The sequence below is a fragment of the Anolis carolinensis genome, unplaced genomic scaffold (genome assembly GCF_035594765.1).
Source record: "Anolis carolinensis isolate JA03-04 unplaced genomic scaffold, rAnoCar3.1.pri scaffold_11, whole genome shotgun sequence".
In the NCBI taxonomy this organism is placed as follows: domain Eukaryota; kingdom Metazoa; phylum Chordata; class Lepidosauria; order Squamata; family Dactyloidae; genus Anolis; species Anolis carolinensis.
In genome coordinates, this window is record NW_026943822.1 from 14,160,872 (window position 1) to 14,184,122 (window position 23,251).

Genomic DNA, 23,251 nt, shown 5'->3' on the forward strand with positions numbered 1-23,251 from the left:
CACAATGCATTGAAAACATTGACTACAAAAATGCGTTGGATAATCCAGAACATTGGATAAGTGAGTGTTGGATAAGTGAGACTCTACTGTAAATGTTTTGTAGTCAGTGTTTTAAATTCATTGTGATATTTTGGTAGTAAATGTGTAATACAGTAATTACTACATAGTATTATTGTGCATGGAACTACTTTTTCTGTCAAATTTGTTGTATAACATGATGTTTTGGTGCTTAATTTGTATACCGCCGATTTCTGAGCCTGAATATATTGCATAAGATTTCCCTTTATGGTTCCCGTCCCCTTGATCTGGTCATGTAAGTGTGATTTATTGTTATAATTGTATTATTTTACTTTGTTTAATAATGTGTATTATGTTGTTATGTAATGTTTGTGTTGCTTTTATGACTGTAAACCGCCCTGAGTCCCATCCGGGAGATAGGGCGGTATATAAATAAAGTTTATTATTATTATTATTATTATTATTATTATTATTATTATTATTATTATTATTACCTAATTTGATGTTTAATCGGCATTTCCTGAATCCCTTCTTATTATCCAACATATTCACTTATCCAACATTCTGCCGGCCTGTTTACGTTGGATAAGTGAGACTGTACTGTACATTTATAATCTTATATTATCTGCTTAGAACTGGATTATATGAGGCCCCTTCTACACAGCTGTATAAAATGCACACTGAAGTGGATTATATGGCAGTGTGGAGTCAAAATAATCCAGTTCAAAGCAGATAATATAAGATTATAAATGGGTTATATAGCTGTGTGGAAGGGCCTTGAGTCTACACTGCCATATAATCCAGTGCAAATTAGATAGAAGAATGCACACTTTCCTGTAGATGGGAAGAAGACCTATGTCACATCAATTGACCAACAGAATGACACTAAGGACCTCATCCCATTGGGGGCAGAAAGCAAAGGGAATGATCTTCTTACCATAGCATTTGTTCTTTAAAAACAGACAATATATTCACCCCATCACACGTGAAGCACTGTTTCTACAAAAATCCTCTGCAGTCCGAACTATGCTTACAAAGCTTGATTCCCTTCATGATGCAATCATACCCAAATTCTTCTAAGCATTTTGAAGTTCTTAAAAGGTTGCAGATAGGGATTCTTTCTGTCCTGCTCTGGAGGAAACATTTCAAACTCGGCAAAGCGTTGAATGCTGCCTTTTGCCTATTCCAGTTGTTGTGATTATGTGATATTCTTGTGGAATAAGCTACTTTTCTTGTGCATGTTAAATTTAGCAGTTCCAGGAAGCAGGTGTTTTAAGCATCAAGGCGAGGAGAAAGAGATCCAGAGATATTCTAGGATTCTTGGGAAAAGTTGTGTTTCATTATATGGTGGAGAGAAGGAGAAGGAATCAGGCTCTTGAACTTTACTGTGTATTAAACTACTTTTTCTGTCAAATTTGTTGTATAACATGATGTTTTGGTGCTTAATTTATAAAATCATAACCTAATTTAATGTTTAATAGGCTTTTCCTTAATCTTGCCTTATTAGCCAACATATTCGCTTATCCAACATTCTGCCAGCCCGTTTACGCTGGATAAGCGAAACTCTACTGTACTGTAATTAAGTAAATGATTGCCAGTACAGTTGAGTCTCACTTATCCAACATAAACGGGCTGGCAGAATGCTGGATAAGCGAATATGTTGGATAATAAGGAAAAGCCTATTAAACATCAAATTAGGTTATGATTTTACAAATGAAGCACCAAAACATCATGTTAGACAACAAATTTGGCAGAAAAAGTAGTTCAATACACAGTAATGCTACGTAGTAATTACTGTATTTATGAATTTAGCACCAAAATATCATGATATATCGAAAACATTGACTACAAAAATGAGTTGGTTAATCCAGAACGTTGGATAAGCGAGTGTTGAGACTCTACTGTAGGTCCAACAATACTTTTGCCAGTTCTTTTCACACCCTTGGATGCAATTAATCTGGCCCTGGAGTCTTGAATTGGTTTAGAGTAGCCCTAGATTACTTCTTCTTACTGTGAGAAAGTTCAGTTCTGTATAAAATGTGAACTTTTTATGTGTGAAGACAACATTGTTTTCAGTGTAAATATTGCACAGAGTAAGTTCCAATCTGCAGATACTCTCATCAGTCCGGGATTTCTCCTGGATACTCAAGAAACATATTTTTCAATAACTGAGCGACAGTTTTGGATATTCATTCCATCTCTTTTTCACAGGCTCCAGAGACCAGAGTTGTCAGGGCAGACAAAAGTAAGAGCACTTCACCAGGGCCTACCCTATTCATTTGGGTAAGAAGAATTCATATATTCATAACCAAAGGTAGTTACTTACCTGACATATTCCACTGATGCACATGTCCAGGGATTTAGCATTGCAGCGGGTCCCGTCCAGGACTTTGGGAGCCAGCTCCACTACCAGCTGTTGGCCCAGGGCTTGGCACTTCAGGGCACAGGGAGAGCTGGAATCATCATAAACAGGGATCCATTCATATAAATGTCCTTGATACTTGACGTCGTTGTAGGCTGAACACTGCTGAGCCCGGAAATCGCCAGCATCTGATTGGCAATCCTGAACGGGAAAACAAAACAACCCCTTGCAATTCAATGCACTTTCTCACTATTAAGGTTGAAATCACTATTGTTGCTGTGTACTGTCAAGTTGTTTTGCACCTTATGGCTACTGTCAAGTAAACCCATCACAGGGTCTCATCTTCAAGGTTTCTCAACCTTCATCTGATGCTAATAATAATAATAATAATAATAATAACAACAACTTTATTTTTATACCCCACCTCCATCTCCCTGAACCTTCATCAACATCAATACATTAAGTAATGTTGTATTTGTCGTACAATGCTTTTGACACGAAATAAATAAATTAAGTAATGTTACATAATCTTTTGCTATCCTTTCACTGTGCCTAGACAGCTGATTCCTTCTGTCTTGCTCCTAACTTTAAGGTAAAAGTAAAGGTTTCCCCGACGTTAAGTCCAGTCATGTCTGACTCTGGGGGTTGGTGCTCATCTCCATTTCTAAGCCGAAGAACCGGCGTTGTCCGTAGACACCTCCAAGGTCATGTGGCCGGCATGACTGCATGGAGCTCCTAACTTTACTTACAAGAAAAATTGGTGACTCTTGATGCCACCCTAACACCTCAATGGTTTACTTCCTATCTTGCTCAGACTTGTTCTCTTTGGCTTGCGGTCCTATCCAGTTTTTTCCCCCGGCAGGCTCCAATTCGGCACACATTCCTTATTCCCACATTCCCAAGAAATTTTTACATTATTTCTTGGCCCAAACTGTATATCTGATTCTCTGCGCTTCCTGGCTCTAGATAACTCAACAAATACATAAATCCACAAAGCACTTTACCAATATAAGATACAAGAAATGTAAAAATAAAAAATAGGAAAGATAGAGTCCATAAGAAGATCACTGCAGGCAATTTATTGTATGGATTTCATTTTCAAAGGCGCACAGAGGATTTCCAGATCTCGGACAAAAAGGAGATAACTGTTGCATCATAGGAATGAGAGCCTTGCTGCAAAATAAGTCACTAAGTGCATGCCTGCCCTCAAACTGCTTACATAACTCTGGGAAAATACACAAAACAGATGATAGAAAACTCAGATATAAGAGGTTGTAAAAATGTAAAGGATCTCTTTGAGCATGAGTGCATTATGGGAGTTAATTCTCTTTGATTGCATGAGAAATAGTTTGAAGAGCTGCTGATGGAAAGAAACCAGTAATCAAGGTTCAACTTCTTCAACGGCAAAAAAAATCACAACTTTCTCCCTTCTGCGGTGCCTGTCACAGTGAAACCATTAGCGGTCACTGTGTGGGAACCACAAGCAGGGAAACTACAGCCACGCTGGATGATAAGGCCAAAAATTTCTCAGAGTCAAAGGAAACTTCAGTCAGCAAAGTCGGGGATTTCTCTTAGTTAATGCGGCAGCTTAAATAAGACATCTGTTATAGTTCTCTGTTCTGTCACGCACTGGGCCTGTAACTGATTGTCTATTATATAGGACGTACATTTTACGCCCAGCGGGAAGCCAGGGTGCCTAAAGAAAGGTTGTTGAGGAATTTCCCTGAAAAGATGGCCTTTGAGTCTTTAAAGAAATAATAAAGTCTTTATTGACGAACAAATAATAAATCTTCAAGGAGTCTTGTCCCCAAGGGACAGGCGACTGGCTTTGAATAACTGTGAAAACCCTCTTATAACCTCTCCCAGGCTGTCTATTATCGGGGCCTAGCTGATCTGGGACCCACTGCCGACTCCAAATGCGTCTGGGTGTCGAGTGGACCTACCAGCCAAGGCTTGCAGATGTTTCTGTGCTGTTGTTCTGTATCCCCGGACGGTCTATATCCCTGGTGTTCTTGAAATATGAAGCTTTTTACGGGACGAGCTGGTCTACATCCTATAGCTGAGCTTCCTAAGTGAGACTAACTTAAAAAATGGCTCCTTCCCTCCCAGAGCCCCGAACAAGGGGCGGAACCAAACTTAATGGTGATTGACAGGTGGCCTGTCCTATGATTGCAAACATTTGCAGCAAGAAAGTAAAGTAGAAGGTTCTGGTACAGCAGTACCAGCACATTCTCCTTGTTGATGTCTATTATGGAGAGAAGGGTCATGCAAGAAAAAGTATGGCAGAGTGCAGTGTATATATGAGCTTACGGTAGGAAACTGGAGAAAAAACATTTAATATGCTCTGATAAGGTTTAAAAAGGTAAAACATTACTTTTATTGTCGCAGGTAATAACTCCCATTTCAAAGAAGAAATTGGTCAATGGAAACTGGGTTGCTGTGAGTTTTCCGGGCTGTATGGCCTTGTTCCGGAGGCATTCTCTCGTGACGTTTCACCCACATCTATGGCAGGCATATAATGGGTTATATAGCTGTGTGGAAGGGCCTTGAGTCTATGCTGCCATATAATCCAGTTAAAATCAGATAATCTGTATTTTATAGGCAGTGTGGAAGAGGCCTAAGTGAGGCCTAACTCTGCCTGTCCCCTGGGCTGAGTGGGTTGCTAGGAGACCAAGTGGGTAGAGCTTAGCCTTCTAACTGGCAGCAATTGGATAAAAACTATTATTCCTCTCCCTCTAATTTGGATTTTATTTTATTTTTATTTTTGTTGTATGAACATAGAGGCATGGATGAGGGATTGTGCTGCCAAGTTTAGTGTTTCTGGGATGTGTAGTTTTGTTGTTTTGTCCTAGGCCAAAATTTGATTACCCTTTTATATATATAGATTGATGCTTCTTCAATCTATATGCATGCATGTGCACACATTGTAGGATCACTGGGACTGAGGGAGTTTCTATCCTAAAAATCCTGTACAGCTACAGGATTCGGTGACGCAAAGCACTCAAATGAAAATAATAGACGAGACTCACGTTATTGCTGCAGGTTTTGTATCGAATATTCTTGCCTTCACAGTTCCTAGATGGGGAAAAAAACAAGATGAGAATGGAAATACCATTGAAAGACTATCATGGCAGTGACTTGTCCAATAAATCTTTTTAACCACATTGTTATTCATGAACAAAGCTGATAGAACAGGCATGGGCAAACTTGGGCCCTCCGGGTGTTTTGGACTTCAACTCCCACAATTCCTAACAACCTCAGGCCCTTTCCTTTTCCCCGTCAGCCGCTTAAGCGGCTGACGGGGAAAAGGAAGGGGCCTGAGGCTGTTAGGAATTGTGGGAGTTGAAGTCCAAAACACCCGGAAGGCCCAAGTTTGCCCTCACCTGTTGTAGAAGCAAGAGCTAGAAGGCTCAGGTGTGATCTAAATCACCAACCTGCCATTTAAACACCTCCTCAGAGAATAGGATGCGCCTCCTCCGCAGGTCCGTGAGCAGTCACTCCAGGCTCCCCAGGCATCCCAGCCGCCTTCCTTTGCATCATCCGACTGGGTAATTCTTGAGGTCTGGAAACATGGCAGAAAGGAAAAGAACTCAGCAGTCCAGGAAAGTTAACCGTTTACCAATTTAACCCGGTGAGATTCCTATCCTGGGGATAATAATCCTTACATTTCATAACCATGCCCTCTATTCCATTGTCCACGGAATTGATAAAGATGTTGAATATAGTCCTGGGCCCAGAACAGAGACATGACTTATTCCTGAAAAACCCGCACTGATTTTTAGTGATCACGCCATTCCTTTGCAGGGATGAGTAATAATAATAATAATAATAATAATACCACCTTCCAGCAGCAAAGAACTGGTGGGATCACAAACCTGCAAAAGTATTGAAAAATGAACATGCAAAGATACTGTGGGACTTCCGAATCCAGACTGACAAAATATGTAAAGCAAAGTGAAGAACCTGCTTTGATTGAAGTCAAAAATCAGAAACTCCTCAAAGCACAGCAGACAAAAACCCAGTACAAGAAAACCGCACTACAAACTAGAGCTGACAGCTGGCACAACAAAACATTGCATGGAAAGTTCCTTGACAAAATTGAAGGAAAAGCTGACAAGGAGAAGACCTGGCTCTGGCTCACAAATGGGACCCTGAAGAAGGAGACAGAAGGCCTGATCCTTGCAGCCCAGGAGCAAGCCATCAGAACAAAGGCAATTAAGGCCAAGATTGAAAAATCAGCTGATGACCCAAAATGCAGACTGTGTAAGGAAACCGACGAAACCATTGATCATCTCCTCAGCTGCTGTAAGAAAATTGCACAGATAGACTACAAACAGAGGCACAACTATGTGGCCCAAATGATTCATTGGAACTTATGCCTCAAGTACCACCTCCCAGCAGCAAAGAACTGGTGGGATCACAAACCTGCAAAAGTATTGGAAAATGAGCACGCAAAGATACTGTGGGACTTCCGAATCCAGACTGACAAAGTTCTGGAACACAACACACCAGACATCACAGTTGTGGAAAAGAAAAAGGTTTGGATCATTGATTTTGCCATCCCAAGTGACAGTCGCATTGACGAAAAACAACAGGAAAAACTCAGCCGCTATCAGGATCTCAAGACTGAACTTCAAAGACTCTGGCAGAAACCAGTACAGGTGGTCCCGGTGGTGATCGCTACACTGGGTGCTGTGCCAAAAGATTTCAGCCGGCATTTGGAAACAATAGACATTGACAAAATTACGATCTGTCAACTGCAAAAGGCCACCCTACTGGGATCTGTGCACATCATCCGAAAATACATCACACAGTCCTAGACACTTGGGAAGTGTTCGACTTGTGATTTTGTGATATGAAATCCAGCATATCTATCTTGTTTGTTGTATCATAATAAAATAATAATAATAATAATAATAATAATAATTATTATTATTATTATTATTATTATTATTATTATTATTCTGCTTACAGCTCAGCTGTTTTCAAACTGGCCACATTTTGGTTGATAGATTTTATTACTGCTGGTGATGTACCAGCTGTGCTAAAGCCCATAGAAGAGCATTTTAAAAACACATTAAAGACTACATGAAATAAATATAAGGAAGCAAAAATATGATATTCAAATCTCTGTAATTTCTTTACAAAAGCAAGAAATGCAATAGGCTGAAAGGCCAGCATTCAATTCTTCCTTGCTAACTGCAAAGAAGCATGCCTAGCTATTTTAATGCAAGCAGTTTGAAATATATTACCTTATTTTCTTAATGTAAACAGTGGAATGTGACTCTAGTTTTAATCAAGTGAAACTGTGCCCCATCTTTAAAAGGTTTGGAAAACGCGGCCTTAAACCAACAAAAGCCTTAGAAAAGCAAATTAGCAAGCAATTCTCAAGCACAGTCCCTAAACAAAATATTACTCTCCCATGATTTTATTCATTACTGCAAACCCAGATTCTTCCCAATTCAAGCGATGCCCATTTTGCTGGCTTTCCTTCCCCTTATTTGAATTTGTTTCACAGCGCAAGCAAATATAATATGTAGATTTGATGGAAGTTGACAGCTAGTAAATCAAATATTATTTTGCTAGTAAATTACGAAGCCAGTTCAGACTTACTTTTAAGTCTTTTTCCCGTGGGACAAATGATTTGGACCGGCTGGAGTTTAAGTCAACAGTTTGGGCACCGCGTTCGTCAAATGATTACAAAGGAAGACTTGCCAACATAAATGAGAGCTTTGATCACCCTCAATGTTAAATTAGATTTTTGGAACAAGATGCCAATCAGAACAATTGGTCCTTATCTATGGGATTCCCCCAAGCAGGAAGCAGCCAGGCTTTGAAGCTGCAAGGCCATTCAATGCTAATGAAGCCGGCCAACTGCAAGATTCACACTTGCCTCAAACAGACAAGAGTTCTTTCTCCCACCATGGACATTATTACACAGATATATAAACCTCACTTGCCTAGTTTTCAACAGACCTCACAACCTCTGAGAATGCCTGCCACAGATGTGGGAGAAACATCAGGAGAGAAAGCTTCTGGAATATGGCTATACAGTCCAAAAGACACACAGCAACCCAATGATTCTGGCCATGAAAGCCTTCGACAATACTCATATTATTCTTATCCACTAATACCTGATTGAATGTTGGCATAAAATGAGCACGTATTCTATATTTATCTGATATATACTGTATAAACTCGAGTATAAGCCTAGTTTTTCAGCCCTTTTTTAAGACTGAAAAAGTCCCCCTCGGCTTATACTCGGGTGAGGGTCCTGGTTGGCTTATATTTGGGTTAGCTTATACTTGAGAATATATGGTACATTTATTATTTTTTTCTATTATTATTGGTATTATTACATTTATTATTTTTCTCTATTATTGTTGCTAATATTACATTTATTTTACTCTATTTTTATTATTATTATTAATAATACATTTATTATTTCACTCTGATCTTATTACAGTAGAGTTTCACTTATCCAAGCTAAACGGACCGGCAGAAGCTTGGATAAGCGAATATCTTGGATAATAAGGAGGGATTAAGGAGAAGCCTATTAAACATCAAATTAGGTTATGATTTTACAAATTAAGCACCAAAACATCATGTTATACAACAAATTTGACAGAAAAAGTAGTTCAATACGCAGTAATGTTATGTTGTAAATACTGTATTTACGAATTTAGCACCAAAATATCATGATATAATGAAAACATTGACTACAAAAATGGCTTGGATAATCCAGAAGCTTGGATAAGCGAGGCTTGGATAAGTGAGACTCTACTGTATTATTATTGCATTTATTATTTTACTCTATTTATTATTATTTTTAATGCCTTTTAAATTTATCTGTGTGTTTTTGTATTTGATATTTGTATTTGATATCGCTGTATGCTGGTTTTATATCTGTAAGCCGCCCCGAGTCCCTCTGGGGAGATGTTGGCGGGGTACAAAAATAAAATTATGATTATTATTATGATTATTACTATTATTATTATTATTATTATTATTATTATTATTATTATTATTACATGTATTATTTTCCTGTATTTATTATTATTACATGTATTATTTTAGTCTATTATTATTAAAAGGATACATAAGCACATTTACATTGAAGAAGATGAGAATAATGATTTGATCAGAGTTGGACAGTCTTATCTTAAATTTGAGCTTTATGTAAATATTCAAAAACATTTAAACTACTGATGCCTCAATTAATGTAATTTTATTGGTACAGTATCTATTTTTATTCCCGAAATTTACCACCCTCGGCTTATACTGGAGTCAATGTTTTCCCAGTTTTTTTGTGGTAAAATTAGGTGCCTTGGCTTATATTCGGGTCGGCTTATTCTCGAGTATATACGGTAGTCCTATATTCTGCTTGTTCTGAAGGATGAACTCAGTGCAAGAGCCCTGACGGCTCAAGACTTAGCAGCAATAGTGTCCAAAGTAGTCAATCAGATTGAGCCATCCTCTGTCTGTATTACTATCACCGCCCTTGTTTTTATTGTTTCCTTGATTGCATTGAAATGGATATTATTATTTATTGTATTGTTCGCTATGTTGTGATGTGTTGTTCTTTTATATGATGTTTATATTTTATTGTTCTGGGCATGGCCCCATGTAAGCCGCCCCGAGTCCCCGTTGGGGAGATGGTGGTGGGGTATAAATAAAGTATTATTATTATTATTATTATTATTATTATTATTATTATTATTATTAATACTTACAAGGTTGCAAGGAATCATTAGTTCCTCTTCTATAGATGCGGGGCCACATCACACTGTTACCAATTATTTTAGGACAAACAAATCTGATATTGTGTTATGCGAATATGCGTACAGTGTTTTGCTTCCCGGGTTCAGCAATACTATGCTTCCCTGAATAGTTTAATCTCCACTCATAGGAATTCTCATAGATGTCACCCAACACCTTGTCATACATGCTAATGCTTTCGTGGGGACTGAGAATGAAGTCAGGCTCCATACAAAAGGTTGAATTTAATGTTATGACTTGCTCAACCAGCCAGTAGGAAGCTGTCCTGTCCGAGACAGCAAAGAGACTTGGCCCCTTGCCTGGTCCCATGCGCTCTGGTGGGAACTTGCGCAGCCCAGAGAGGCATGCGAGACATATATGGCAACGTGCACCACTGCGGCTGCACACCCCGCCATTAAGGCTGTGAACACAACACATCGTCCACAGAAAATAATTGAACAGAATACAATTTTCCCCTCTTAATGTGTGTGCCACTCATTGATGTGTGATTTATTGTTGTAGCAGTGCACCTTCCAAGTTATGTCTGACTTCAAGGCAACTCTAAGGTCATGATGTTGTCTTCGACAATTGCCATTGTTTCCCTCTGCATCTGAAAGGAGTGTGGCTTGGGTCGCCCAGCGGAGATTTGAACCTTATCTCCAGAATCCTACCTTGCAAGACTTCCCGAATGCACTATATCTTTCCTACTGTAATAACGAGTTTACTATATAGTCCTTGAAGAAGTTGGAAGAGACCTCGTGGGCCATCCAGTCCAACCCCCAACCAAGAAGCAGGAAAGTCGCGTTCAAAGCATCTCCGACAGATGGGCCATCCAGCCTCTGTATAAAAGCCTCCAAAGAAGGAGCCTGAGCAGAGAGTTCCACTGATGAAAAGCTCTCCTTACAATAATAATCTATTAGAAAATGTAACACACAGTTCATGATGATGATGATGATGATGATGATGATGATGATAATAATAATAATAATAATAATATCTGCCTAGAAAATCAGGGGGACAGAGGACTCTTACAAGTAAAACAAGCAGTCAAAGAAGAAGAACATGCCCTGGCAGAATATGTAAAGCAAAGTGAAGAACCTGCTTTGATTGAAGTCAAAAATCAGAAACTCCTCAAAGCACAGCAGAGAAAAAACCAGTACAAGAAAACCGCACTACAAACTAGAGCTGACAGCTGGCACAACAAAACATTGCATGGAAAGTTCCTTGACAAAATTGAAGGAAAAGCTGATAAGGAGAAGACCTGGCTCTGGCTCACGAATGGGACCCTGAAGAAGGACACAGAAGGCCTGATCCTTGCAGCCCAGGAGCAAGCCATCTGGACAAATGCAATTAAGGCCAAGATCGAAAAATCAGCTGATGATCCAAAATGCAGACTGTGCAAGGAAACTGACGAAACCATTGATCATCTCCTCAGCTGCTGTAAGAAAATTGCACAGACAGACTACAAACAGAGGCACAACCATGTGGCCCAAATGATTCATTGGAACTTATGCCTCAAGTACCACCTCCCAGCAGCAAAGAACTGGTGGGATCACAAACCTGCAAAAGTATTGGAAAATGAGCAAGCAAAGATACTGTGGGACTTCCGAATCCAGACTGACAAAGTTCTGGAACACAACACACCAGACATCACAGTTGTGGAAAAGAAAAAGGTTTGGATCATTGATGTTGCCATCCCAGGTGACAGTCGCATTGACGAAAAACAACAGGAAAAACTCAGCCGCTATCAGGACCTCAAGATTGAACTTCAAAGACTCTGGCAGAAACCAGTGCAGGTGGTCCCGGTGGTGATCGGCACACTGGGTGCCGTGCCAAAAGATCTCAGCCGGCATTTGGAAACAATAGACATTGACAAAATTACGATCTGCCAACTGCAAAAGGCCACCCTACTGGGATCTGCGCGCATCATCCGAAAATACATCTCACAGTCCTAGACACTTGGGAAGGGCTCGACTTGTGATTTTGTGATATGAAATCCAGCATGTCTATCTTGTTTGCTGTGTCATAATAAAATAATAATAATAATAATAATAATAATAATAATAATAATAATAATAGTAGTAGTAGTAGTAGTAGTAGAAAAATAACAGGAAACACTCAGCTGCTATCAGGACCTCAAGATTGAACTTCAAAGACTCTGGCAGAAACCAGTGCAGGTGGTCCCAGTGGTTTTAGAGAACCACTACTGCCTTGCATATTTCCCAAGGCAGAAGCCTGAAAAACGTTAAGCACAAATGTCGGTTTCTCTCTCCCCCTCCCTTTCAGTTTTCTCCTTTGGATCTGTTTCATCTCCCTTTTTATATTTCGCATGCTCATTACCTTTTCGCACCTGGGTATCAGCAGCTCATGTTACTTTGTATTTCAAACCCTTCTTTTTCTTTGGCAGCAAGTTGTTCTCTTGGGGTGACTTTCACTTTTTGAGGTTTTGTTTAGAAATAAGAAGGACAGGTTTAGAAATAACAAAATGTCTATATAAACCCAAACATTATTTTAAGCAACATGAGGTCAGCTGGCTACCTGACTCCTCCTCGGGTATGATTAGCATATCCGTAGGCGTTATGGATGTGACTATTAGAAATCTAAACTTAAAATTAACTCCTAGAGTAATAATGGAAGCACATAGGATTCCATAGCTTTACCTGATAACCAAGTATTTTGTACAAGTCTGACCCTGTACTTGCTTGCATCGTCTAGTCATATATTGTCTGTACTGTGTTTTAACTTAAAGGAATTACATTAAAACATATAGAGTAATAATTCATTTTTCCTTTTGGGTTACTAATGATGTTATACACATAACTCACAAGACCAGTCTCAAGCTAAAAGTGAAGGATGTGCTTAAATTACATCTGGAATTTAATCATTGTGTTATAACAGCTGCAGAACCCGCCAGAGAGGACCTGCAGTTAGAGTCAACACCTTATCTATTAAAGACCATTTTGTATAAAAATGTGCAGCAAATTGTGCTGTAGATATAAAATACCTTTGCCAGACGCACAGCACAGATCCAGGGAAGTCATGCACAAAATCACAAGTCAAACACTTCCCAAGTGTCTAGGACTGTGTGATGTATTTTCGGATGATGCGCGCAGATCCCAGTAGGGTGGCCTTTTGCAGTTGGAAGATCGTAATGTGGTCAATGCCTATTGTTTCCAAATGCCGGCTGAGATCTTTTGGCACGGCACCCAGTGTGCCCATCACCACCGGGACCACCTGCACTGGTTTCTGCCAGAGTCTTTGCATTATTATTATTATTATTATTATTATTATTATTATTATTATTATTATTATTATTATTATTTTATTGTATTACACAGCAAACAAGATAGATATGCTGGATTTCGTTTCACAAAATCACAAGTCGAACACTTCCCAAGTGTCTAGGACTGTGTGATGTATTTTCGGATGATGCGTGCAGATCCCAGTAGGGTGGCCTTTTGCAGTTGGCAGATCGTAATTTTGTCAATGTCTATTGTTTCCAAATGCCGGCTGAGATCTTTTGGCACGGCACCCAGTGTGCCCATCACCACCGGGACCACCTGCACTGGTTTCTGCCAGAGTCTTTGAAGTTCAATCCTGAGATCCTGATAGCGGCTGAGTTTTTCCTGTTGTTTTTCATCACCTGGGATGGCAACATCAATGATCCAAACCTTTTTCTTTTCCACAACTGTGATGTCTGGTGTGTTGTGTTCCAGAACTTTGTCAGTCTGGATTCGGAAGTCCCACAGTATTTTTGCATGTTCATTTTCCAATACTTTTGCAGGTTTGTGATCCCACCAGTTCTTTGCTGCTGGAAGGTGGTACTTGAGGCATAAGTTCCAATGAATCATTTGGGCCACATAGTTGTGCCTCTGTTTGTAGTCTGTTTGTGCAATTTTCTTACAGCAGCTGATGAGATGATCAATGGTTTCGTCAGCTTCCTTGCACAGTCTGCATTTTGGGTCATCAGCTGATTATATTATTATTATTATTATTATTATTATTATTATTATTATTATTATTATGACACAGCAAACAAGATAGATATGCTGGATTTCATATCACAAAATCACAAGTCGAACACTTCCCAAGTGTCTAGGACTGTGTGATGTATTTTCGGATGATGCGTGCAGATCCCAGTAGGGTGGCCTTTTGCAGTTGGAAGATCGTAATTTTGTCAATGCCTATTGTTTCCAAATGCCGGCTGAGATCTTTTGGCACGACACCCAGTGTGCCGATCACCACTGGGACCACCTGCACTGGTCTCTGCCAGTTTTTGCATTATTTTTTTATTTATTTTTTATTATGACACAGCAAACAAGATAGATATGGTGGATTTCATATCACAAAATCACAAGTCGAACACTTCCCAAGTGTCTAGGACTGTGTGATGTATTTTCGGATGATGCGTGCAGATCCCAGTAGGGTGGCCTTTTGCAGTTGGCAGATTGTGATTTTGTCGATGTCTATTGTTTCCAAATGCCGGCTGAGATCTTTTGGCACGGCACCCAGTGTGCATTATTATTATTATTATTATTATTATTATTATTATTATTATTATTATCATCATTATTGTCCAAGATTGCATACTGCATTAAAAATAATGAGGTGAAAAGACTTAATGTCAGGGGCAAACCTTTACCTAACCTATGGAAATGAAAAAGCAACCAATTTTTTTTTCAATCTCTTGGAAGATAAGACCAGAGAATCCCAGTAGTAAATGCCTGGCCTTTATAAGTATAGACAATGACGGAACTGTCAAAACTGATTCATCTGGAAAGTATGGGAGAAGACCAGCGACAATGTCTCATTGATGCTCTGGACAGATAAATAATGTTTGGAAGATTGAATTTGAATATTGTCCTTTTAAGATAGCAAAGTATTATGACATCCTGCAATAAAATATAAACAATTCATCATGCGATACATCACTAGGACGCTTTGGGTAAAACAACAGAGAGGATCTAAAATGACATATGGAAATCTGCAAGAACAAGTCAACAAAGAAGTTCAAACTACCACATAGCTTTAAACATGATTCTCGTCAGAGAATGAGAAAAGGCGGCTGCAAGAAAAAAAAATCCCAGACATACTAAACATTCCCCAAAAGATAAGATTATGGATCTATTACAACTATGACTTCACTGTCTATCTTGTAAAGCCTTCAGATCAGTATAAGATGAAAAACAATACGGGTAGCAGAGCGAGGAAACAGCCAAATGACATTTCGGACACATCCACAGACAGCGACATTCACAGTATATAGTATACACTCTCCGTTTTGCTGTCTCCTCCTCTGCTGTAGGCCGACTGTTTGAACACCGCTCTTATTAAACTATAATTCTGAATTGATCCTCAATATATAGCATTCCAGATGTCATACCGGTTGGGAACAGACCCTGAGGCCATCTTTGCTCGATCTCCCAGTCACTTTCCAGCATTAGCCAGGCAGCCATCCAAATAAAGTGAGGGAAGGTGTTAAAAACAGATGTCAGAATTAATATTGCCTTTTTTTCTGAGTGGTAGGAAAGGAAATACTGCAAACTTACATCCTACATTCAATACTATTTTTTTCAAGAACTATGCTGACAACAAAAATAAGTTACTTTTAAATCAGACCACAATAACCTTAGGTTATTTTTCTGATTAACAAGTTGGTGTCCATCAGACCAGAAAAGTGGTCATTTTTTGTATTAAATAATATTTTAACTTGCTTTTTATGTTTTACTAGCTGTGCCCGGCCACGCGTTGCTGTGGCGAAGTATGGTGGTATGGGAAATAAAGTACAGTAGAGTCTCACTTATCCAACATAAACGGGCCGGCAGAATGTTGGATAAGTGAATATGTTGGATAATAAGGAGAGATTAAGAAAAAGCCTATTAAACATCAAAATAGGTTATGATTTTACAAATTAAGCACCAAAACATCATGTTATACAACAAATTTGACAGAAAAAGTAGTTCAATATGCAGTAATGTTATGTAGTAATTACTGTATTTACGAATTTCGCACCAAAATATCATGATATATTGAAAACATTGACTACAAAAATGCGTTGGATAATCCAGAACGTTGGATAAGTGAGACTCTAATGTATTGAGATATTGGTGGTAGTTACGGTAAAGGGTAAGGGTTTTCCCCTGACGGAGCTTAGCCTTCTAACTGGCAGCAATTGGAAAAAAACAATTATTCCTTTCCCTCTAATTAGGACTTTATTTTTCTTTTCTTTTTGTTGTATGAACGTAGAGGCATGGATGAGGGGTTGTGCTGCCAAGTTTAGTGTTTCTGGGATGTGTGGTTTTGTTGTTTTGTCCTAGGCCGAAATTTCATTACCCTTTTATATATATAGATGAACTTTTTAAAAGATTTGTTACAGAGTTTGTGAAAGATTTTGTTAAAGATTTCCATGAACATTTCCAGCTATGGTTGTCAAAGGCTTTCATGGCTGGGTTACTGTGATTTTTCCAGGCTGTTTGGCCATGTTCCAGAAGCATTCTCTCCTGACATTTCACCCACATCTATGGCAGGCATTCTCAGAGTTTGTGAGGTCTGGACAACCTCTGCGGACCTCACAGCTTCTGAGGATGCCTGCCATAGATGTGGGCGAAACGTCAGGAGAGACAGGCCGGGGAATCTTGGAACTTGTAGTGCAGAAAAGTAACTTCTTCTAAGCTCTGACTTGGAGTGCCATCTGAGATCCACTTAACTGGCAGTAAGCTGTGTTAAACTCAGTGGAGTTACTAGGTTGCTGTGAGTTTTCCGGGCTGTATGACCATGTCCCAGAAGCATTATCTCCTGATGTTTCACCCACATCTATGGCCAGGCATCCTCAGAGGTTGTGAAGTATGTTGGAAACTAGGCAAGTGGGGTTTATATATCTATGGAATAATGTCCAGGGTGGGAGAAAGAACTCTTGTCTGTTGGAGGCAAGTGTGAATGTTGCACTTAGCTACCTTGATAAGCATTGAATGGCCTTGCAGCTTAAAAGCCTGTCTGATTCCTGTCTGGGGGAATCCTTTGTTGGGAGGTATTAGCTGGCCCTCATTGTTTCATATCTGGAATTACTCTGTTTTCTGAGTGTTGCTCTTTATGTACGGTCCTGAGTTTAGAGATATATTCCACAGATATATAAACCCCACTTGCCTAGCTTCAAAGCCTGGCTGCTCCCTGCCTGGGGGAATCAAGCTTGTGGACAATTTCAACATGAAAATGAACAAAATCTGGCTAACAGTATTTTAAAAACCCTAAAATCAGGATAGTAAATAAAGAGCAACACTTAAAAAACAGGGGAATTCCAGACAGCAAACAATCAGGGCCAGCTAACACCTCCCAACAAATAATTCCCCCAGGCAGGAAGCAGCCAGGCTTTGGAGCTGCAAGGCAATTCATTGCTAATCAAGGTGGCCAATTGCAACATTCACACTTGACTCAAGCAAACAAGAGTTCTTTCTCCTATTGTGGCCCAGTTCCCTTTCAAAATATGCACCAGACTTTAGCGAAGGTTCATCAAAAGATGAAAGGAACTCCATTATTTCCATATTCGGGAGACCAACCTGGTCATCATAGCGGTAGGTAAGGAACTGTTCTCCTGCAGTGTCTTCCAAGAAACTTCCTTGTGGAGAGAGTGCAAATTCGGGCAAGAAGTAGGCACCTTGGGACTGCTCGGCTCTCGCCTGCAAAAGATGAAATGAGATCAAGTTACAGCTACCATAAAGAAGACATTAAACAATATTCATAAAGTCCAAAGTGCATGTTCCTTGTGCTACCACTGATATGTGAAATATCAATTGTTTGCATGATCCTAGCACTAAGACTTTTCCAAGTAATGGAAAATAAACTATATCCCTCAGCTCCAAGCGTGGCTTATGAAGTCATACAACTTGGCAATCCTAGGTAAATAAACATGGTGTCTTTGCGTAAGGCAAAGTAGGTGCAACATAAACAAACTGAGGGAGGAATGGAATTATTGTAGAGATGATGCCAAGAGTAAATTTAATTCCTGGCATCTAGGATTCATTGGCAGTCACCTATCCAAGTATCAAACAGGTCTGACCCTATTTAGTTTCAAAATCAGACAGGATCTGGTGCTTTTAGAGTACAATATTTTGGATTTCAATCAACCCATACCATAGTAACCCTTGCCATCTATATATACTTTCCCCTAACATACTTCATGTAAATCACAATTCTGCAAGATTATCCAGTGTTTATTATTGCCATGTTGCCATTGTGGATGTTAGGGCTGAAAGCTTCTCCCAAAGCCATCCAAGACATTCATGGATGAGGTAAGATCAGAGCCAAATTTCACAGTAAATTACCGTTACTACAGCCTTCCTAATTACGCTGACTTATCTAACTACATTTCATGTTCTTGTCCTCATTCTCACATGAAAGGAGAGTTCCAGAGTTCTTCCTTGTTTTACAACATGCCCTTCCCCTGTTCTCCGAATGACTGGATGGATCATAATTGTTTTATATTTACATATAAATAACTAGATGATACGATTTAGTCTGCAATTTAAGAGCCAAAACAACAGCTTTAGGATTTAGCCCCCTGAGAGAGTAAGATGTTAGGAAACTAAACTGAAGAAATTATTGGAGCAGAACTCACAAAATAAAACCCTGAATCTCTTGCACAATTAATTCCAAACAAACTGTAGAAATAAAATACAAAAACATCTATAGGGATTTTTCAAATGAAATTTGAAGACAGTTCAAGAGTTTGGATTAGAATAGCAACATCTTATAATAGGAGGGTGACCATACTTTTTGTATGTAGGATACACCAGGATTCCATCTGTGCACTCTGGAGGTAGGTGAACTGCATCTCCCCTAAATCACTATAAATTCCTCCCAAATCCCTCCAGTATTTTCTCTTGGTCATGGTGGTCCTGTGTAGGAAGTTTGGCCCAAATCTATTGTTGGTTGGGTTCAAGGGGCTCTTTGATTGTAGGTGAACTATAAATCCCAGCAACTACAATTCTCAAATGTCAATGTCTATTTTCCCCAAACTCCACCAGTCTTCACATTTGGGCATATTGAGTATTCGTGCCAAGTTTGGTCCAGATTCATCGTTGTCTGAGTGCTCTCTGGATGTAGGTGAACTACAACTCCAAAACTCAAGTTCAATTCAGTTCAGTTCAGTTCATTTTTTATGAACTTCCTTAGGTTTTTTATGAAACCATGTTTTATTTTTAATATGATTTTATTATGTTTATTGATCTGTTTTTATACTGATGTGTTTTATTATTATGTTTGTAACCACCTGGGCTTGCTCCGTGTAAGCCGTCCTGAGTCTCTTTGAGGAGATGTAGGCGGGGTATAAGAATAAAGTTGTTGTTGTTGTTGTTGTTATTATTATTATTATTTTATTATGACACAGCAAACAAGATAGATATGCTGAATTTCATATCACAAAATCACAAGTCGAACATTTCCCAAGTGTCTAGGACTGTGTGATGGATTTTCGGATGATGCACGCAGATCCCAGCAGGGTGGCCTTTTGCAGTTATTATTATTTTTGCAGTTATTATTATTATTATTATTATTATTTTGCAGTTATTATTATTATTATTATTATTAATAATAATAATAATAATAATAATAATAATAATAATAATAATAATAACAATGCCCACCAAACCTTTCCAGTATTTTCTGTTGGTCATGGGAGTTCTCTGTGCCAAGTTTGGTTCAATTCCATTGTTGGTGGAGTTCAGAATGCTCCTTGATTGTAGGTTAACTATAAATCCCAGCAACTACAACTCCCAAATGACAAAATCAATCCCGCACAACCCCACCAGTATTTAAATTTGGGCGTATTAGGTTTTTGTGCCAAATTTGGTCCAGTGAATGAAAATTCATCCTGCATATCAGATATTTACATTACAAAATGACAGTTCTGAAGTAGCAACGAAAATAATTTTATGGGTAAGGGGTCACCACAACATGAGGAACTGTATTAAGGGATTGTGGCATTAGGAAGGTTGAAGACCACTGCATTAAGGGCTTGCTTTGGCGTGCTTTTGTGGGCGTTTGTTGTCTAGCGCCGCAGTTTGAAATTAACTTTGAACTGCATTAAATGGTTCATTTAGATCAGGGGTCCTCAAACTTTTAAAGTGGAGGGCCGATTCACAGTCCCTCAGACTGTTGGGGGGGGGGGGGGCAGACTATGAAATAGTCAAAAATTAGGATTGTTGTTGTTGTGTGTCTTCAAGTCATTTCAGATCTAGATCAACCCTAAGTCTAAAGTTTAGGACAGAGGCCAGCTCAATGACCTTGGAGAGCCTTAGTTTGGGGACCCCTGATCTAGACGATCTCAAGACCATAGGTAAGCAAAGAGACCTCCAAAGACCATCTAGATGGTCTCATAAGGCCACAGCTAAGCAAAGAGACCTTCAAATACCATCTAGATGGTCTCATAAAGCCACAGCTAAGCAAAGAGACCTCCAAAGACCATCTAGATGGTCTCATAAGGCCACAGCTAAGCAAAGAGACCTTCAAATACCATCTAGATGGTCTCATAAAGCCACAGCTAAGCAAAGAGACCTCCAAAGACCATCTAGATGGTCTCATAAGGCCACAGCTAAGCAAAGAGACCTTCAAAGACCAACTAGACGATCTCAAAACCATAGGTAAGCAAAGAGACCTCCAAAGACCATCTAGATGGTCTCATAAGACCATCAGTAAAGAAAGGGACCCTCAAAGACCATCTAGATGATCTCAAAAGGCCATCAGAATATCATAGATAAGGAAAGGGACCCTCAAAGACCATCCAGATGGTTTCATAAGACCATAGGTAAGCAGAGGGGGCCCCAAAGGCCATCAAGACAATCTCATAAAACCATAGGTAAGTAAAGGGACTCTCAAAAGCCATCTAGATGGTCTCATAGGACCACAGTTAAGGAAAGTGACCTCCAAAAGCCATCTAGATGGTCTCATAAGGCCGTAGCTAAGCAAAGAGACCTTCAAAGACCATCTAGATGATCTCATAAGACCATAGGTAAGCAAAGAGACCTCCAAAAGCCAGCTAGACTTAGGTCAACGCTATGTCTAAAGTTTAGGACAGGGGCCAGGTCAATGACCTTGGAGGGCCGCATCCGGCCCACGGGCCTTAGTTTGGGGACCCCTGATTTAGATGGAGACAGAGTTTCAAGGCGCCTTTGCAAAATACAGTGAGAAGGTAAAGAAAGCATCAAAATTGTAGAGTCACCTTTCAAGAGAGGTATAAGTCTGTTTACAGGTAGCAGGTGCTGGATCCATCCATACTAGTGCAAACATACTGTGCCAGATAGATCTGACTCTTTACAAGGCATCTTCTTATATTACTTATTCAACAATGAAACTCACAGGATGTCAGTATAATCATTTCCCCATCATCTTACAGGGTTTTTTTATGAAAATAAAATGGGGAAGGGCCAGCTATTGTTATCTCGAGCCCCTCGGTGTCCAAATGAAGCGCATGGAAAGAAATCAACATCACCAACAAACCCTGTAGCTGTGGCTGAAGCGGCTGTCTGGACACAGCCATCGGTCCAAGATAGGATCTGGAAAATTGTTACAGTATAAAATAATTAGTGTATGGCACTTTTCCCAGGAAAGCTGTTAAGATCTAGCCTCAGGTTTTCCAGGGTCCTGTCTTGTTTCGCCCAACTTCTGCTCTGGTTCGCTTCAGTACAAGGGCGCCAGACAACTTACTCAGAGTCAACAAGTTCGGGCAGAACTGGATCCAGGCCATACTATACAAACTTGACTCCTGACATTATTCTATCCAAAAAAAACCACAAAAGGAGCATTAATATGTATTCCTGTGGGCACAAATGCAATAAATTGTTGCATAACATTAATATAGAGGAAAAAAAAACAGTCAAAGGGGGAGCAGAAGAAAACTAATGACCAGATGTTGTTAAGGGGTTGAGCTAACAGAGGAAGGGCTAAGGAGAGGCCACATGGCAGTAATGATTTTTATATATCACAAACAGTGTATTTGTATTAGGACAGATCAACGTTAACAACTATGCAAAAATAGTGAACACAAGTCTGTGTTGTAAAAGTCACGAGTATCATAGCCGAGAGGAAGCATTTTTAAACCACTGTGACACTAAAGTCTTAAAACAAAGAATGGTTGTTATTATTTTCCGATATAATGGCAACTATGGTAAAACATAAGGGGCTGCGGTGGTGCAGTGGGTTAAACCGCTAAGCTGCAGAACTTGATGATCAAAAGGTTGGCGGTTTATTTATTTATTTATTTGCAGCATTTATATTCCGCCCTTCTCACCCCGAAGGGGACTCAGGGCGGATCACATTACACATATAAGCAAACATTCAATGCCTTTTAACATAGAACAAAGACAAGACAAACACAGGCTCCGAGCGGGCCTCGAACTCATGACCTCCTGGTCAGAGTGATTCATTGCAGCTGGTTACAGCTGGCTTGCTCTCCAGCCTGTGCCACAGCCCGAGCCCACGGAGCAGGGTGAGCTCCCATAGTTAGCCCCAGCTTCTGTCAACTTAGCAGTTCAAAAATGCAAATGTGAATAGATCAACCTATTGCTATATGAAGCAGGGTGAGCTCCCATAGTTGGCCCCAGCTTCTTCCAACTTAGCAGTTCAAAAATGCAAATGTGAATAGATCAATAGGTACTGCTTCAGCGGGAAGGTAACGGCGCTCAATGCGATCATGCTGGCAACATGATCTAGGACATCTCCTGACATCCCCTGATATTAAGTCCAGTCGTGTCCGACCCTGGGGGTTTGTGCTCATCTCCATTTCTAAGCCGAAGAGCCGGCGTTGTCCGTAGACACCTCCAAGGTCATGTGGCTGGCATGACTGCATGGAGCGCCATTCTATGTAGGGGCATGTTCAAGCAGTTTACTAAACCAATAAGGCTTCAAATAGGCATTGGTGGTTTACCATCTAAAGACAACCACCACAAGTAGCAAGAGGAACGAAATGTCGCAATGGAAATCAAGTATGCTCTGTGGAAGAAGCAATACATCTGCATAGCAAAGAGGAAGAAAAACTGTCTCTCAACACTGCTGAAAATTTAAAAAATAAAGCAAGAATGAGAACTATATTTTTTTAAAAGTGAAAATGTATTATTTGCTTGC

At 39.7% G+C, this 23,251-nt stretch overlaps 1 protein-coding gene across 4 annotated transcripts in view; it reads right to left on the reverse strand.

Annotated features, from left to right (window-relative positions):
• Positions 1-23,251, reverse strand: part of adamtsl3 (ADAMTS like 3) — a 175,000-nt gene that overhangs the window by 122,767 nt on the left and 28,982 nt on the right. For 3 of the 4 annotated variants that reach the window (XR_010000987.1, XM_062963560.1, XM_062963562.1), the window contains exons 3-6: positions 17,692-17,811; positions 5,815-5,942; positions 5,410-5,455; positions 2,345-2,581 (exon numbers count right to left, since the gene is read on the reverse strand). Coding sequence is in view for 3 of the 4 variants with exons in the window: in XM_062963560.1 (XP_062819630.1) it covers positions 2,345-2,581; positions 5,410-5,455; positions 5,815-5,942; positions 17,692-17,811 (531 nt within the window). In the remaining variant the exon portion in view is untranslated. Of the gene's footprint in view, positions 1-2,344; positions 2,582-4,323; positions 5,072-5,409; positions 5,456-5,814; positions 5,943-17,691; positions 17,812-23,251 lie in introns of those variants that run through there. The other variant, XM_062963561.1, reaches the window with a different exon arrangement.